Source organism: Triticum urartu, chromosome 4A (assembly GCF_056163025.1).
Source record: "Triticum urartu cultivar PI428250 chromosome 4A, HENAU_Tu73, whole genome shotgun sequence".
Taxonomy (NCBI): Eukaryota; Viridiplantae; Streptophyta; class Magnoliopsida; order Poales; family Poaceae; genus Triticum; species Triticum urartu.
Genome location: NC_141876.1, coordinates 465,521,908 through 465,540,634, shown reverse-complemented (window position 1 = coordinate 465,540,634; position 18,727 = coordinate 465,521,908). Strand labels below are relative to the sequence as shown.

At 40.9% G+C, this 18,727-nt stretch overlaps 1 protein-coding gene across 2 annotated transcripts; it reads right to left on the bottom strand.

Annotated features, from left to right (window-relative positions):
• Positions 1-17,181: 17,181 nt before the first annotated feature.
• LOC125552128 (cysteine-rich repeat secretory protein 55) lies at positions 17,182-18,267 on the bottom strand. 2 transcript variants are annotated; one of them, XM_048715607.2, is made up of 2 exons: positions 17,894-18,267; positions 17,182-17,824 (listed from the first exon to the last, which is right to left on the bottom strand). In XM_048715607.2, the coding sequence occupies exons 1-2, from the start codon at positions 18,250-18,252 to the stop codon at positions 17,341-17,343; spliced, it is 843 nt and encodes a 280-aa protein (XP_048571564.2). In that variant the 5' UTR covers positions 18,253-18,267; the 3' UTR covers positions 17,182-17,340. The 2 variants fall into 2 exon arrangements, with proteins under 2 accessions (XP_048571564.2, XP_048571565.2); XM_048715608.2 differs by having other exon boundaries at positions 17,182-17,794.
• Positions 18,268-18,727: the final 460 nt, after the last annotated feature.

Genomic DNA, 18,727 nt, shown 5'->3' with positions numbered 1-18,727 from the left:
CATACTAACTAAGCAATTATGTCCTCTCAAAATAACATGGCCAAAGAAAGTTCATGCCTACAAAATCATATAGTTTAGTCATGCTCCATTTTTGTCACACAAGAATGCTCTCATCATGCACAACCCCGATGACAAGCCAAGCAATTGTTTCATACTTTAGTAATCTCAAACCTATAAACTTTCACGCAATATATGAGCGCGAGCCATGGATATAGCACTATGGGTAGAATAGAATATGATGATGGGGGTTATGTGGAGAAGACAAAAAAGAGAAAGTCTCACATCAACGAGGCTAATCAATGGGCTATGGAGATGCCCATCGGTTGATGTTAATGCAAGGAGTAGGGATTGCTATGCAACGGATGCACTAGAGCTATAAATGTATGAAAGCTCAACAAAAGAAACTAAGTGGGTGTGCATCCAACTTGCTTGCTCACGAAGACCTAGGGCACTTGAGGAGGCCCATTGTTGCAATATACAAGCCAAGTTCTATAATGAAAAATTCCCACTAGTATATGAAAGTGACAAAACAAAAGACTCTCTATCATGAAGAATATGGTGCTACTTTGAAGCACAAGTGTGGCAAAGGATAGTAGCATTGTCCCTTATATATATTTTTTTCTTTTTTATTTGGCCTCTATTTTTTGGCCTTTCTCCTCTTTTTTTAGGACAATGCTCTATGAATGATGGTCATCACACTTCTATTTACTTACAACTCAAGAATTACAACTTGATACTTAGAACAAGATATGACTCTATATGAATGCCTTCGGCGGTGTACCGGGATATGCAATGAACCAAGAGTGACATGTATGAAATAATTATGAACGGTGGCTTTGCCATAAATACTATGTCAACTACATGATCATGCTAAGCAATATGACAATGATGAATGTGTCATGATAAACGGAATGGTGGAAAGTTGCATGGCAATATATCTCGGAATGGCTATGGAAATGCCATAATAGGTAGGTATGGTGGCTGTTTTGAGAAAGATATAAGGAGGTTTAAGTGTGAAAGAGCGTATCATATCACGGGGTTTGGATGCACCGGCGAAGTTTGCACCAACTCTCAATGTGAGAAAGGGCAATGCACGGTACCGAAGAGGCTAGCAATGATGGAAGGGTGAGAGTGTGTATAATCCATGGACTCAACATTAGTCATAAAGAACTCACATACTTATTGCAAAAATCTATCATCAAAAACCAAGCACTACGCGCATGCTCCTAGGGGGATATATTGGTAGGAAAAGACCATTGCTCGTCCCCGACCGCCACTCATAAGGAAGACAATCAAATAACACCTCATGTTTCAAATTTGTTACATAACGTTTAACATATGTGCATGCTACGGGACTTGCAAACTTCAACACAAGCATTTCTAAAATTCACAACTACTCGGCAAGCATGACTTTGATATTATTACCTCCATATCTCAAAACAATCATCAAGCATCAAACTTCTCTTAGTATTCAAAACACTCATAAGAAAAATTTTACCAATCTTGAATACCTAGCATATTAGGATTATTTAAGCAAATTACCATGCTATTTAAGACTCTCAAAATAATCTAAGTGAAGCATGAGAGATCAATAGTTTCTATAAAACAAATCTACCACCGTGCTCTAAAAGATATAAGTGAAGTACTAGAGCAAAACTATATAACTCAAAAAGATATAAGCGAAGCACATAGAGTATTCTAACAAATTCCAAATCATGTATGGCTCTCTAAAAAGGTGTGTACAGCAAGGATGATTGTGGTAAACTAAAAAGTAAAGATTCAAATCATACAAGACGCTCCAAGCAAAACACATCTCATGTGGTGAATAAAAATATAGCTCCAAGTAAAGTTACCGATAGAAGTAGACGAAAAGAGGGGATGCCTTCCGGGGCATCCCCAAGCTTTGGCTTTTAGGTGTCCTTAGATTATCTTGGGGGTGCCATGGGCATCCCCAAGCTTAGGCTCTTGCCACTCCTTGTTCCATAATCCATCAAATCTTTACCCAAAACTTGAAAACTTCACAACACAAAACTTAAAGTAGAAAATCTCGTGAGCTCCGTTAGCGAAAGATAACAAAAGACCACTTCAAGGTACTGTAATGAACTCATTCTTTATTTGTATTGGTGTTAAACCTACTGTATTACAACTTCTATATAGTTTATAAACTATTTTACTAGCCATAGATTCATCAAAATAAGCAAACAACACACGAAAAACAGAATCTGTCAAAAACAGAACAGTCTGTAGTAATCTGTAGCTAGCACAAGATATGGAACCCCAAAAATTCTAAAATAAATTGCTGGACGTGAGTAATTTATCTATTAATAATATTAAAAAATAATTAACTAAATAGCGAATTCCAAATAAAAATGGCAGCAGTTCTCGTGAGCGCTAAAGTTTCTGTTTTTTACAGCAAGATATCAAGACTTTCCCCAAGTCTTCCCAACGGTTCTACTTGGCACAAACTCTAATTAAACACAAAAAACACAACCTAAACAGAGGATAGATAAATTATTCATTACTAAACAGGAGCAAAAGGCAAGTAATAAAAATAAAATTGGGTTGCCTCCCAACAAGCGCTATCGTTTAACGCCCCTAGCTAGGCATAAAAAGCAAGGATAGATCTAGGTATTGCCATCTTTGGTAGGCAATCCATAAGTGGCTCTCATAATATATTCATAAGGTAATTTAATTTAATTTCTATGAAAGTGTTCCATGCCTTTCCTTATCGGAAATTGGAATCTAATATTTCCTTCCTTCATATCAATAATTGCACCAATCGTTCTAAGGAAAGGTCTACCAAGAATAATAGGACATGAAGGATTGCAATCTATGTCAAGAACAATAAAATCTATGGGTACATAATTCCTATTTTCAACAATAAGAACATCATTAATTCTTCCCATAGGTTTCTTAATAGTGGAATCCGCAAGGTGCAAGTTTAGAGAGCAATAATCAAAATCACGGAAACCAAACAAATCACACAAAGTCTTTGGAATCATGGAAACACTAGCACCGAAATCACATAAAGCATAGAAATCATGATCTTTAATGTTAATTTTAGTAGTTGGTTCCCACTCATCATAAAGTTTTCTAGGAATAGAAACTTCCAACTCAAGTTTTTCTTCATAAGATTGCATCAATGCATCAACGATATGTTTAGTGAACGCTTTATTTTGACTATAAGCGTGAGGAGAATTTAGCACGGATTGCAACAAGGAAATACAATCAATCAAAGAGCAAATTTCATAATTAAATTCCTTGAAATCCAAAATAGTGGGTTTAGCAACATCTAGGGTTTTAATTTCTTCGATCCCACTTTCATCAATTTTAGCATCAAGATCTAAAAACTCCGAATGCTTGGAACGCCTTCTAGGTAAAGGTGGATCATATTAAGTCCCATCATTATTAAGATTCATATTGCAAAACAAAGATTTAATAGGGGACACATCAATAACTTTTAGATCTTCATCTTTATTTTCATAGGAACTAGAAGAACACGCTCTTATAAAGGCATCTTTCTTAGCACGCATCCTAGCGGTTCTTTCTTTGCACTCATCAATGGAAATTCTCATGGCTTTGAGAGACTCATTGATATCATGCTTAGGTGGAATAGATCTAAGCTTCAAAGAATCAACATGAAGAGAAATTCTATCAACGTTCCTAGCCAACTCATCAATCTTGAGCAATTTTTCTTCAATCGAAGCATTGAAATTCTTTTGCGAAGTAATAAATTCTTTAATATTAGATTCAAAATCAGAGGGCATCTTATTATAATTTCCTTAAGAATTGTTGTTGGAATTACCATAATTATTAGAGGGATTACTAGGATAAGTCCTAGGATTAAAATTTCCTCTATACGCGTTGTTACCAAAATTGTTCCTACCAACAAAATTCACATCCATAGATTCATTATTATTCTCAATCAAAGTAGACAAGGGAATATCATTAGGATCAGAAGAAACATTCTTACTAGCAAATAATTTCATAAATTCATCCATCTTTCCACTCAAAACATTAATTTCTTCTATCGCATGCACCTTTTTATTAGTAGATCTTTCAGTATGCCATTGAGAATAATTAACCATAATATTATCTAGGAGTTTAGTAGCTTCTCCTAAAGTGATTTCCATAAAAGTGCCTCCCGCGGCCGAATCTAAAAGATTTCTAGAAGCAAAATTCAATCCGGCAAAAAAATTGTGTATAATCATCCACAAATTCAAACCATGAGTAGGGCAATTACGTATCATTAATTTCATCCTCTCCCAAGCTTGTGCAACATGTTCATGATCAAGTTGCTTAAAATTCATAATATCGTTTCTAAGGGAGATGATCTTAGCGGGAGGAAAATACTTAGAGATAAAAGCATCTTTGCACTTATTCCATGAATCAATACTATTTTTAGGCAAAGACGAAAACCAAGCTTTAGCACGATCTCTAAGCGAAAAAGGAAATAGCTTCAATTTAACAATATCGTTATCCAGATATTTCTTCTTTTGCATATCACACAAATCAACGAAGCTATTTAGATGGGTAGCGGCATCTTCACTAGGAAGGCCGGAAAACAGATCTTTCATGACAAGATTCAGCAAGGCAGCATTAATTTCACAAGATTCAGCATCGGTAAGAGGAGCAATCGGAGTGCTAATAAAATCATTGTTGTTGGTATTGGTAAAGTCACACAATTTAGTGTTATCTTGAGCCATCGTGACAAGCAAGCAATCCAACACACAAGCAAACAAAAAGCAAGCGGGCAAAAAAGGCAAATAGAGAAAGAGAGAGAGGATAGAGAGAGAGGGCGAACAAAACGGCAAGGGTGAAGTGGGGAAGAGGAAAACGAGAGGCAAATGGCAATTAATGTAATGCGAGCGATAAGGATTGTGATGGGTACTTGGTATATTGACTTTTGCATAGACTCCCCGGCAACAGCGCCAGAAATCCTTCTTGCTACCTCTTGAGCACTGCGTTGGTTTTCCCCGAAGAGGAAGGGATGATGCAGCAAAGTAGCATAAGTATTTCCCTCAGTTTTTGAGAACCAAGGTATCAATCAAGTAGGAGGCTACGCGCGAGTCCCTTGCACCTACACAAAACAAATAAATCCTTGCAACCAACACAATAAGGGGTTGTCAATCCCTACACGGCCACTTACGAGAGTGAGATATGATAGATATGATAAGATAATATTTTTGGTATTTTTATGATAAAGATGCAAAGTAAAATAAAAGGCAAAGTAAAAAGCAAAGGAAATTACTAAGTATTGGAAGATTAATATGATGAAGATAGACCCGGGGGCCATAGGTTTCACTAGTGGCTTCTCTCAAGAGCATAAGTATTTTACGGTGGGTGAACAAATTACTGTTGAGCAATTGACAGAATTGAGCATAGTTATGAGAATATCTAGGTATGATCATGTATATAGGCATCACGTCCGAGACAAGTAGACCGACTCCTGCCTGCATCTACTACTATTACTCCACTCATCGACCACTATCCAGCATGCATCTAGAGTATTAAGTTCATGAAAACAGAGTAACGCCTTAAGCAAGATGACATGATGTAGAGGGATAAACTCATGCAATATGATGAAAACCCCATCTTGTTATCCTCGATGGCAACAATACAATACGTGCCTTGCTGCCCCTACTGTCACTGGGAAAGGACACCGCAAGATTGAACCCAAAGCTAAGCACTTCTCCCATTGCAAGAAAGATCAATCTAGTAGGCCAAACCAAACTGATAATTTGAAGAGACTTGCAAAGATAACCAATCATACATAAAAGAATTTAGAGAAGATTCAAATATTGTTCATAGATAGACTTGATCATAAACCCACAATTCATCGGTCTCAACAAACACACCGCAAAAAGAAGATTACATCGAATAGATCTCCACAAGAGAGGGGGAGAACATTGTATTGAGATCCAAAAAGAGAGAAGAAGCCATCTAGCTAATAACTATGGATCCGAAGGTCTGAGGTAAACTACTCACACTTCATCGGAGGGGCTATGGTGATGATGTAGAAGCCCTCTGTGATGGATACCCCCTCCGGCGGAGCTCCGGAACAGGCCCCAAGATGGGATCTCGTGGATACAGAAAGTTGCGGCAGTGGAATTAGGGTTTTGGCTCCGTATCTGATCGTTTGGGGGTACGTAGGTATATATAGGAGGAAGGAGTACGTCAGTGGAGCAACAGGGGGCCCACGAGGGTGGAGGGCGCGCCTGGGGGGTAGGCGCGCCCCCCTACCTCATGGCCTCCTCCTTTGTTTCTTGACGTAGGGTCCAAGTCTCCTGGATCATGTTCGATGAGAAAATCACGTTCCCGAAGGTTTCATTCCGTTTGGACTCCGTTTGATATTCCTTTTCTTCGAAACCCTAAAATAGGCAACAAAAACATCAATTCTGGGCTGGGCCTCCGGTTAATAGGTTAGTCCCAAAAATAATATAAAAGTGGATAATAAAGCCCAATAATGTCCAAAACAGTAGATAATATAGCATGGAGCAATCAAAAATTATAGATACGTTGGAGACGTATCACCTCATATCATAGACCCAGTCCGCATCATTGCTACTATCATCTTTCAACTTATTTTTCTCTAAAAACATATCAAAAATAATGGGAGCTATATCGCGAGCTATTGATCTACAACATAGATTTACAAATACTATCAGGACTAAGTTCATGATAAATTAAGTTCAAGTAACCAAATTACTAATGAGCTCTCACTTAAATCAACATCCCTCATGTTGTCTAAGTGATACATGATCCATATCAACTAACCTATGTCTGATCATCACGTGAGATGAGGTAGTCATCAATGGTGAACATCTCTATGTTGATCATGTCTACTATATGACTCATCTTCGACCTTTTGGTCTCCAGTGTTCCGAGGCCATGTCTGTACATGCTAGGCTCGTCAAGTTTAACCAAAGTATTCCGCGTGAGTAAAACTATCTTACACCCGTTGTATGTGAATGTAGAGTCTATCACACCCGATCATTGATGTCTACTACACAACCTTCTTCTTGTAGACGTTGTTGGGCCTCCAAGTGCAGAGGTTTGTAGGATAGTAGCAAATTTCCCTCAAGTGGATGACCTAAGGTTTATCAATCCGTAGGAGGCGTAGGATGAAGATGGTCTCTCTCAAGCAACCCTACAACCAAATAACAAAGAGTCTCTTGTGTCCCCAACACACCCAATACAATGGTAAATTGTATAGGTGGCGAAGAGATGGTGATACAAGTGCAATGTGGATAGTAGATAAAGGTTTTTGTAATCTGAAAATATAAAAACAGCAAGGTAACTAATGATAAAAGTGAGCATAAACGGTATTGCAATGTGTTGAAACAAGGCCTAGGGTTCATACTTTCACTAGTGCAAGTCCTCTCAACAATAATAACATAATTGGATCATATAACTATCCCTCAACATGCAACAAAGAGTCACTCCAAAGTCACTAATAGCGGAGAACGAACGAAGAGATTATGGTAGGGTAAGAAACCACCTCAAAGTTATTCTTTCCAATCAATCCGTTGGGCTATTCCTATAAGTGTCACAAACAGCCCTAGAGTTCGTACTAGAATAACACCTTAAGGCACAAATCAACCAAAACCCTAATGTCACCTAGATACTCCAATGTCACCTCAAGTATCCGTGGGTATGATTATACGATATGCATCACACAATCTCAGATTCATATAGTCAACCAACACATAGAACCTCAAAGAGTGCCCCAAAGTTTCTACCGGAGAGTCAAGACGAAAACGTGTGCCAACCCCTATGCGTAGGTTCATGGGCGGAACCCGCAAGTTGATCACCAAAACATACATCAAGTGAATCACGTGATATCCCATTGTCACCACAGATACGCACGGCAAGACATACATCAAGTGTTATCAAATCTTTAAAGACTCAATCTGATAAGATAACTTCAAAGGGAAAACTCAATCCATTACAAGAGAGTAGAGGGGGAGAAACATCATAATATCCAACTATAATAGCAAAGCTCGCGATACATCAAGATCGTACCACCTCAAGAACACGAGAGAGAGAGAGAGATCAAATACAGAGCTACTGGTACATACCCTCAGCCCCGAGGGAGAACTACTCCCTCCTTGTCATGGAGAGCACCGGGATGATGTAGATGGCCACCGGAGAGGGATTGCCCCCTCCGGCAGGGTGCCAGAACGGGTCTAGATTGGTTTTTGGTGGCTATGGAGGCTAATGGCAGCGGAACTCCCGATCTATTCTGCTCCCCAATCGTTTTAGGGTATATGGAGATATATAGGAGGAAGAAGTACGTCAGGGGAGCCACGAGGGGCCCACGAGGGTGGAGGGCGCGCCCCCCTGCCTCGTGGCTTCCTCGTTGCTTCCCTTACGTGGACTCCAAGTCTCCCGGGTTGCTTTCCTTTCAAAAATAAGTTTCGTGAAGTTTCAGGTCAATTGGACTCCGTTTGATTTTCCTTTTCTTCAATACTCTAAAACAAGGAAAAACAGAAAGTGGCACTGGGCTCTAGGTTAATAGGTTAGTCCCAAAAATCATATAAAATAGCATATAAATGCATATAAAACATCCAAGGTTGATAATATAATAGCATGGAACAATCAAAAATTATAGATACGTTGGAGACGTATCAGCATCCCCAAGCTTAATTCCTGCTCGTCCTCGAGTAGGTAAATGATAAAAACAGATTTTTTTGATGTGGAATGCTACCTAACATATTTCTCTAAGTAATTCTCTTCATTTTGGCATGAATGTTCAGATCCATAAGATTCAAGACAAAAGTTTAATATTGACATAAAAATAATAATACTTCAAGCATACTAACTAAGCAATCATGTCTTCTCAAAATAACATGGCCAAAGAAAGCTATCCCTACAAAATCATATAGTCTAGCTATGCTCCATCTTCATCACACAAAATATTTAAATCATGCACAACCCCGATGACAAGCCAAGCAATTGTTTCATACTTTTGATGTTCTCAAACTTTTTCAATCTTCACGCAATACATGAGCGTGAGCCATGGACATAGCACTATAGGTGGAATAGAATGGTGGTTGTGGAGAAGACAAAAAGGAGAAGATAGTCTCACATCAACTAGGCGTATCAACGGGCTATGGAGATGACCATCAATAGATATCAATGTGAGTGAGTAGGGATTGCCATGCAACGGATGCACTAGAGCTATAAGTGTATGAAAGCTCAACAAAAGAAACTAGTGGGTGTGCATCCAACTCGCTTGCTCACGAAGACCTAGGGCGTTTTGAGGAAGCCCATCATTGGAATATACAAGCCAAGTTCTATAATGAAAAATTCCCACTAGTATATGAAAGTGACAGCATAGGAGACTCTCTATCATGAAGATCATGGTGCTACTTTGAAGCACAAGTGTGGTAAAAGGATAGTAGCATTTCCCCTTCTCTCTTTTTCTCTCATTTTTTTATTTGGGACTTCTCTTTTTTTATGGCCTCTTTTCTCTCTTTTTTTATTTGGGCTTCTTTGGCCTCTTTTATTTATTTATTTTCGTCCGGAGTCTCATCCCGACTTGTGGGGGAATCATAGTCTCCATCATCCTTTCCTCACTGGGACAATGCTCTAATAATGATGATCATCACACTTTTATTTACTTACAACTCAAGAATTACAACTCGATTCTTAGAACAAAATATGACTCTATATGAATGCCTCCGGCAGTGTACCGGGATGTGCAATGACTCGTGAGTGACATGTATGGAAGAATTATGAACGATGGCTTTGCCACAAATACAATGTCAACTACATGATCATGCAAAGCAATATGACAATGATGGAGCGTGTCATAGCAAACAGAACGGTGGAAAATTGCATGGCAATATATCTCGGAATGGCTATGGAAATGCCATAATAGGTAGGTATGGTGGCTGTTTTGAGGAAGGTATATGGTGGGTGTATGATACCGGCAAAAGGTGTGCGGTATTAGAGAGGCTAGCAATGGTGGAAGGAAGAAAAGTGCGTATAATCCATGGACTCAACATTAGTCATAAAGAACTCATATACTTATTGCGAAAATCTACAAGTTATCAAAGCAAATTATTACGCGCATGCTCCTAGGGGGATAGATTGGTAGGAAAAGACCATTGCTCGTCCCCGACCGCCACTCATAAGGAAGACAATCAAAAAATAAATCATGCTCCGACTTCATCACATAACGGTTCACCATACGTGCATGCTACGGGAGTCACAAACTTTAACACAAGTATTTCTCAAATTCACAACTACTCACTAGCATGACTCTAATATCACCATCTCCATATCTCAAAACAATCATCAAGTATCAAACTTCGCATAGTATTCAATGCACTTTATATGAAAGTTTTTATTATATCCCTCTTGGATACCCATCATATTAGGACTAGTTTCATAACCAAAGCAAACTACCATGCTGTTCTAAAGACTCTCAAAATAATATAAGTGAAGCATGAGAGTTCATCTATTTCTATAAAATAAAACCACCGCCGTGCTCTAAAAATATATAAGTGAAGCACTAGAGCAACAACAAACTACTCCGAAAGATATAAGTGAAGATCAATGAGTAATCGAATAATTATGCAACTATATGAAGACTCTCTAACATTTAAGAATTTCAGATCATGGTATTTTATTCAAGCAGCAAGCAAAGCTAAATAAACTAAAATGACGCTCCAAGCAAAACACATATCATGTGGTGAATAAAAATATAGCTCCAGGTAAAGTTACCGATGAACGAAGACGAAAGAGGGGATGCCTTCCGGGGCATCCCCATGCTTAGGCTTTTGTTTATCCTTGAATATTACCTTGGGGTGCCTTGGTCATCCCCAAGCTTAGTCTCTTGCCACTCCTTATTCCATAGTCCATCGAATCTTCACCCAAAACTTGAAAACTTCACAACACAAAACTTAACACAAAACTCGTAAGCTCCGTTAGCGAAAGAAAACAAAACACCACTTCAAAGTACTGTAATAAACTCATTCTTTATTTATATTGGTGTTTAACCTACTGTATTCCAACTTCTCTATGGTTTATAAACTCTTTTACTAGCCATTGATTCATTAAAATAAGCAAACAACACACGAAAAACAGAATCTGTCAAAAACAGAACAGTCTGTAGTAATCTGTAACTAACGCAAACTTCTGGAACCCCAAAAATTCTAAAATAAATTTCTGGACGTGAGGAATTTATCTGTTAATCATCTGCAAAAATAATTAACTAAATATCACTCTCCAATAAAAAATGGCAGCAATTCTCGTGAGCGCTAAAGTTTCTGTTTTTTTACAGCATGATCATAAAGACTTCACCCAAGTCTTCCCAAAGGTTCTACTTGGCACAAACACTAATTAAAACATAAAACCATATCTAAACAGAGACTTGATGAATTATTTGTTACTAAACAGGAACAAAAAGCAAGTAACAAAAATAAAATTGGGTTGCCTTCCAACAAGCGCTATCGTTTAACGCCCCTAGCTAGGCATGATGATTTCAATCATGCTCACATAAAAGATAAGAATTGAAACATAAAGAGAGCATCATGAATAATATGACTAGCACATTTAAGTCTAACCCACTTCCTATGCATAGGGATTTTGTGAGCAAACAACTTATGGAAACAAGAATCAACTTGCATAGGAAGGTAAAACAAGCATAACATCAAAACTTTAAGCACATAGAGAGGAAACTTGATATTATTGCGATTCCTACAAGCATATGTTCCTCCCTCATAATAATTTTTAGTAGCATCATGAATGAATTCAAAAATATAACCATTACCTAAAGCATTCTTTTCATGATCTACAAGCATAGAAAATTTACTACTCTCCACACAAGCAAAATTCTTCTCATGAATAATAGTGGGAGCAAACTCAACAAAATAATTATCATGTGAGGCATAATCCAATTGAAAACTAAAATCATGATGACAAGTTTCATGGATATCATTATTCTTTATAGCATACAAGTCATCACAATAATCATCATAGATAGCAACTTTGTTCTCATAATCAATTGGAACCTCTTCTGAAATAGTGGATTCATCACAAAATAAAGTCACGACCTCTCCAAATCCACTTTCATCAATATAATCATCATAAATAGGAGGCATGCTTTCATCATAATAAATTTTCTCATCAAAACTTGGGGGACAAAAAATATCATGTTCATCAAACATAGCTTCCCCAAGCTTGTGGCTTTGCATATCATTAGCATCATGGATATTCAAGGAATTCATACTAACAACATTGCAATTATGCTCATCATTCAAATATTTAGTGCCAAACATTTTAATGCATTCTTCTTCTAACACTTTGGCACAATTTTCCTTTCCATCATACTCACGAAAGATATTAAAAAGATGAACCGTATGAGGCAAACTTAATTCCATTTTTTAATTTTCTTTTATAAACTAAACTAGTGATAAAACAAGAAACTAAAAGACTCAATTGCAAGATCTAAAGATATACCTTCAAGCACTAACCTCCCCGGCAACGGCGCCAGAAACGAGCTTGATGTCTACTACACAACCTTCTTCTTGTAGACGTTGTTGGGCCTCCAAGTGCAGAGGTTTGTAGGACAGTAGTAAATTTCCCTCAAGTGGATGGCCTAAGGTTTATCAATCTGTAGGAGGCGTAGGATGAAGATGGTCTCTCTCAAGCAACCCTGCAACCAAATAACAAAGAGTCTCTTGTGTTCCTAACACACCCAATACAATGGTAAATTGTATAGGTGCACTAGTTCGGCGAAGAGATGGTGATACAAGTGCAATATGGATAGTAGATAAAGGTTTTTGTAATCTGAAAATATAAAAACAGCAAGGTAACTAATGATAAAAGTGAGCGTAAACGGTATTGCAATGTGTTGAAACAAGGCATAGGGTTCATACTTTCACTAGTGCAAGTCCTCTCAACAATAATAACATAATTGGATCATATAACTATCCCTCAACATGCAACAAAGAGTCACTCCAAAGTCACTAATAGCGGAGAACGAACGAAGAGATTATGGTAGGGTACGAAACCACCTCAAAGTTATTCTTTCCAATCAATCTGTTGGGCTATTCCTATAAGTGTCACAAACAGCCCTAGAGTTTGTACTAGAATAACACCTTAAGGCACAAATCAACCAAAACCCTAATGTCACCTAGATACTCCAATGTCACCTCAAGTATCCGTGGGTATGATTATATGATATGCATCACACAATCTCAGATTCATCTATTCAACCAACACATAGAACCTCAAAGAGTGCCCCAAAGTTTCTACCGGAGAGTCAAGACGAAAACGTGTGCCAACCCCTATGCGTAGGTTCATGGGCGGAACCCGCAAGTTGATCACCAAAACATACATCAAGTGAATCACGTGATATCCCGTTGTCACCACAAATACGCACGGCAAGACATACATCAAGTGTTCTCAAATCTTTAAAGACCCAGTCCGATAAAATAACTTCAAAGGAAAAACTCAATCCATTACAAGAGAGTAGAGGGGGATAAACATCATAAGATCCAACTATAATAGCAAAGCTCGCGATACATCAAGATCGTACCACCTCAAGAACACGAGAGAGAGATCAAACACATAGCTACTGGTACATACCCTCAGCCCCGAGGGAGAACTACTCCCTCCTCGTCATGGAGAGCATCGGGATGATGTAGATGGCCACCAGAGAGGGATTGCCCCCCTGCCTCGTGGCTTCCTCGTTGCTTCCCTTACGTGGACTCCAAGTCTCCCGGGTTTCTTTCCTTCCAAAAATAAGTTTCGTGAAGTTTCAGGTCAATTGGACTCCGTTTGATTTTCCTTTTCTACGATACTCTAAAACAAGCAAAAAACAGAAACTGGCATTGGGCTCTAGGTTAATAGGTTAGTCCCAAAAATCATATAAAATAGCATATAAATGCATATAAAACATCCAAGGTTGATAATATAATAGCATGGAACAATCAAAAATTATAGATACGTTGGAGACGTATCAATCATCACGTGGTGTCTCGAAACGACAAACTTTCGCAACAGTGCATACTCGGGGAGAACACTTTAACCTTGAAATTTAGTGAAGGGATCATCCTATAATGCTACCACCGCACTAAGAAAAATAAGATGCATAAAAGATAAACATCACATGCAATTAAAATATGTGACATGATATGGCCATCATCATCTCGTGCTTTTGATCTCCATCTCCAAAGCATCGTCATGATCTCCATCGTCACCGGCTCAACACCTTGATCACCATCGTTGCGTTGTGGTCGTCTCATCAACTATTGCTTCTACAACTATTGCTAACGCATAGTGATAAAGTAAAGCAATTACATGGCGTTTGCATTTCACACAATAAAGAGACAACCATAAGGCTCCTACCGGTTGCCGATAACTTACAAAACATGATCATCTCATACAATAACTTTTATCACATCATGTCTTGACCATATCACATCACAACATACCCTGCAAAAACAAGTTAGACATCCTCTACTTTGTTGTTGCAAGTTTTACGCGGCTGCTACGGGCTTCTAGCAAGAACCGTTCTTACCTACGCATAAAACCACAACGGTGTTTCGTCAAGTTTGTTGTTTTAACCTTCTTCAAGGACTGGCCGCAGTCAAATTCAATTTAACTAAAGTAGGAGAAACAGACACTCGTCAGCCACCTTTATGCAAAACTAGTCGCATATCTCTTGGTGGAACCGATCTCATGTGCGTGGACATGTAAGGTTGGTCCGGGCCACTTCATCCCACAATACCGTCGAATCAAAATAAGACGCTGGTGATAAGCAGTATGACTATCACCGCCCACAACTCTTTGTGTTCTACTCGTGCATATCATATATGCATAGACCTGACTCATGATGCCACTGTTGGGTATTGTTGCATGGAAAAAAATCTACGCTCACGCAATGATCTAGCAATGGAGATGCATAGCAACGAGTGGGAGAGTGTGTCTGTGTACCCTCGTAGACCGTAAGCAGAAGCATTTCACAACGCATTTGATGTAGTCGAATTTCTTCGCGCTTCAACCGATCAAGTACCAAACGCACGGCACCTCCGCGTTCTGCACACGTTCAACTCGGTGACGTCCCTCGCCTTCTTGATCCAGCAAGACGTCGAGGTAGTATATGAGAGCACGACGGCGTGATGACGGTGATGGTGAAGTCATCTCCGCAGAGCTTCACCTAAGCACTACGAAAATATGACCGGGGGTGTAAACGGTGGACGGGGGCGCCGCACACGGTTAGGCAATTGTCTAGTGTGTGCTAGGCGCCCCCTTCCCACATATATATGGTGGGAGGGAGGGAGGAGCAACCATAGGAGGCGCCCAAGTAGGAGGAATCCTACTTTGAGTCCCTCCCAACCCCCCCCCCCCCCCCCCCCGCCATATATAACCAAGGGGGGGGGAAAGAGGGGGAGAGGGAAGGAAGTGGGAATCTTAATCCACACTTTCCTTTCCCTTCTCCTCTTTCCTTCTCCTCCTTAGGCCGGCCCATATGGAGGCGCACCAGCCCCTTGTGGCTGGTGTGTTTCCCCTCTTCGCCCATAAGGCCCATATCTTTTGTCGGGGGTGCCCGGAACCCCTTTCGGTGACCCGATATGTATCTGATACCCCCCGAAACACTTTCGATGTCCGAATACCCTCGTCCTATATATCAATCTTTACCTCTCGGCCATTTTGATACTCCTCATCCGGGACTCCAAACAACATTCGGTCACCAAATCACATAACTCATATAATATTATATCGTCATCGAACGTTAAGTGTGTGGACCCTGCGGGTTCGAGAACTATGTAGACTTGACCGAGACACCTCTCCGGTCAATAACCAATAGCGGAACCTATATGCCCGTATTGGCTCCTTCATATTCTACGAAGATCTTTATCGGTCGAACTATTATGACAACATATGTAATTCCCTTTGTCCATCGGTATGTTACTTGCCCGAGATTCGATCGTCGGTATCTTCATACCTAGTTCAATCTCGTTACCGGCAAGTTTATTTACTCGTTCCGTAATACATCACCTCATGACTAACTCCTTAGTCGTTTGCTTGCAAGCTTATAATGTGTATTACCGAGAGGGCCCAGAGATACCTCTCCGATACTCGGAGTGACAAATCGTAATCTCAATCTATGCCAACTCAACAAACACCTTCGGAGATACCTGAGCATCTTTATGATCACTCAGTTGTGTTGTGACGTTTAATAGCACACAAGGTATTCCTCTGGTATCCGGGAGTTGCATAATCTCATAGTCGATGGAATAAGTATTTGACATGAAGAAAGCAGTAGCAATAAATTGAACAATCATTATGCTAAGCTAACGGATGGGTCTTGTCCATCACATCATTCTCCTAATGATGTGATCCCGTTATCAAATGACAACTCATGTCCATGGTTAGAAAACCTTAACCATCTTTGATCAACGAGCTAGTCTAGTAGAGGCTTACTAGGGACACAGTGTTTGTTTATGTATTCACACATGTATTAAGGTTTTCGATCAATACAAATATAGCATGAATAATAAACCTTTATCATGAATAAGGAAATATAAAAATAACAACTTTATTATTGCCTTTATGGCATATTTCCTTCACTTTATTCGGTTGTTTCTTTGCATATAAAGCGAAGCGAAAGCCTCTTTTGAGGTCGGGAGAGCCAACATGATTCTTTTGAGATGGTTTACGCCCTAAGCAGCCTCTGATACACTTCTCTCATCTAGAAACAGAGGGATGACACACTTTGCTTCTTCTTTTTATGAAAAACTTCCAATCTATTTATCTTGGATCATGACAGTACAAAGAACAATAAAGGTAATAAAAATTACAACGATGTGCATGAACCACTTAGAGCATCTCCAACAAATGCGCTATATAAGCCGCGCGTTGAAAAAGATGCCTATATAGAGTGTGCGACAAAAACAACGCTCCAACAGAAGCTGTAAAATAGAGCACGCATAAAGATGAAGCTGTAAATTTAGTGAACACGGGCTGCGGGGCTGCAAATTTGGGACGCCGGCTTGTGCGCGCGGGCTGCTGCATGTGGGGCCACCGGGTTGGGCGTCGTGTTTTTGTGCGTCTGTTAAACCTCCCGCGCGCAAAAACACTATTTCAGCTTTGCAAAACCGTTTTAGCGCGCCGCGCTACTGCACGTCTGTTGGAGATGCTCTTAGCAACGACTACAAACACTGGATTTGGTGCATAATTTTATTCCCAATCGCTGCACGCGATGGCTACAGCTTACATAACCCCCGCTTATTAAGTGCATGCAGCTCAGATATCACGTCTCACTTGCATCTCAACACCAAAGGCATGAAGCACGTCGGACATGTGCAAGGAGCCTCTACGTCAAGCGTGCACGACGATCTTGGTGTATTTCGTCATATCGGTGGTGGCGCGGCCGCCGGCGCCGTCCAGCGGGAAGTAGAAGGGGTAGATCTCGTAGCGCACCCTGCAGCTGCTGTAGTTGATCTGGCAGCCCTGCTGCGCGCCGCAGTAGTCGCCGAACTTGGACAGCGCCACCGAGACGCACTGCGCGCACGCCAGCGGCGCGAGGTCCCGCGTGCACTGCGCCAGGCCGTAGATGGTGACGAACGGCGTGTACTGGTCCTTGGACCTGCCGAGCCCCGCGCGGCCCGACGCCGACGCCTGCGCCGTCGCCTTGTTCATCACCTTCCCCACCGCCTTCTTGAACGGCTTGGGGTCGTCCGCCGCCTGCACGTTCACCAGGATCACGCCGGCGCCCGTGTCCGACTGCCCGGCGAAGTCTGTGTCGTCGTACCGCATGAAGCAGAAGTCGTACCTGCACGCGCGTACGTACAGGCCAGCCAAGCTTAGCCAGATGATTAAGCATGTATATCCATCGATCGTTCTAAACTTGTAAGAGGATAGGAAGTGGTACCATATTCTGGCGTCGGATAGGTAGCTGCAGGCAGTGGGGAGCTGCTTGGCGGCGTCCGCGAGGCAGGAGGAGCAGTCGCTGGCGGAGACGTCGCCGCGGCATTGCGCGAGGCCGTAGACGACGGTCCTATTACCCTTGCCGGCAACGGCCGTGGCGAAGCCTCCCGAGGAGCCCTTGGCGACGAGGTCCGCCAGGACGGAGTCGATGTTGGCCTTGCCGCTGCCAGCGTACCTGGTCCCGGCGCAGTTACTGCCAATGGCGTCCATGGCCATGCCCAGAGGGAGCAGAGCCATGCCGAGAAGCAGCAGCCCGCTGCGCGCTCTGCAAAGTGCCATGGTGCTAGCGATTGAGCTTGCCATGTGTGTGGCGAATGGTGGGAGCTTATAACGAGTGCGAGCGTGCTGCCTTTCTTTGACTGCTTAATTGGATTGCGTACAATGCCAGACGTCGACACTAGAATGAGGCCGTGGACCGAGCTATTGCTGAATCAGCCAAGGGTCCATGCACATGGGCAGAGAGGGATGGGCATATCTTGCATATCTTGCTGCTTGCTACTTGCTACTCCCTCCCTTCCGAATTACTTGTTGCGGGTATGAATATATTTAGATGTATTTTAGTTTTACATACATCCATTTCTACGACGAGTAACTTAGAACGGAGGGAGTAGTTGCTACAGCTAGCTGGTTCGCGGCATTTCATGACTCGTTGACTTGTCTTTGTGAGGATGTGGCTTGGTAATGGGTGGCAGGGATTGTGAGAATCCAATGAGTTTTGACTCCCTGTGGAAAAGGCAATCTGGACGCAACGCGCTGTGGAAAATCCGCATTCGATTCC

Coding starts and splice junctions, on each gene's coding strand:
- LOC125552128 (XM_048715607.2), bottom strand. CDS start 18,252: ATGGCAAGCTCAATCGCTAGCACCATGGCACTTTGCAGAGCGCGCAGC. Junction 17,825..17,893: donor CTATCCGACGCCAGAATATG/GTACCACTTCCT, acceptor CATCTGGCTAAG/CTTGGCTGGCCTGTACGTAC.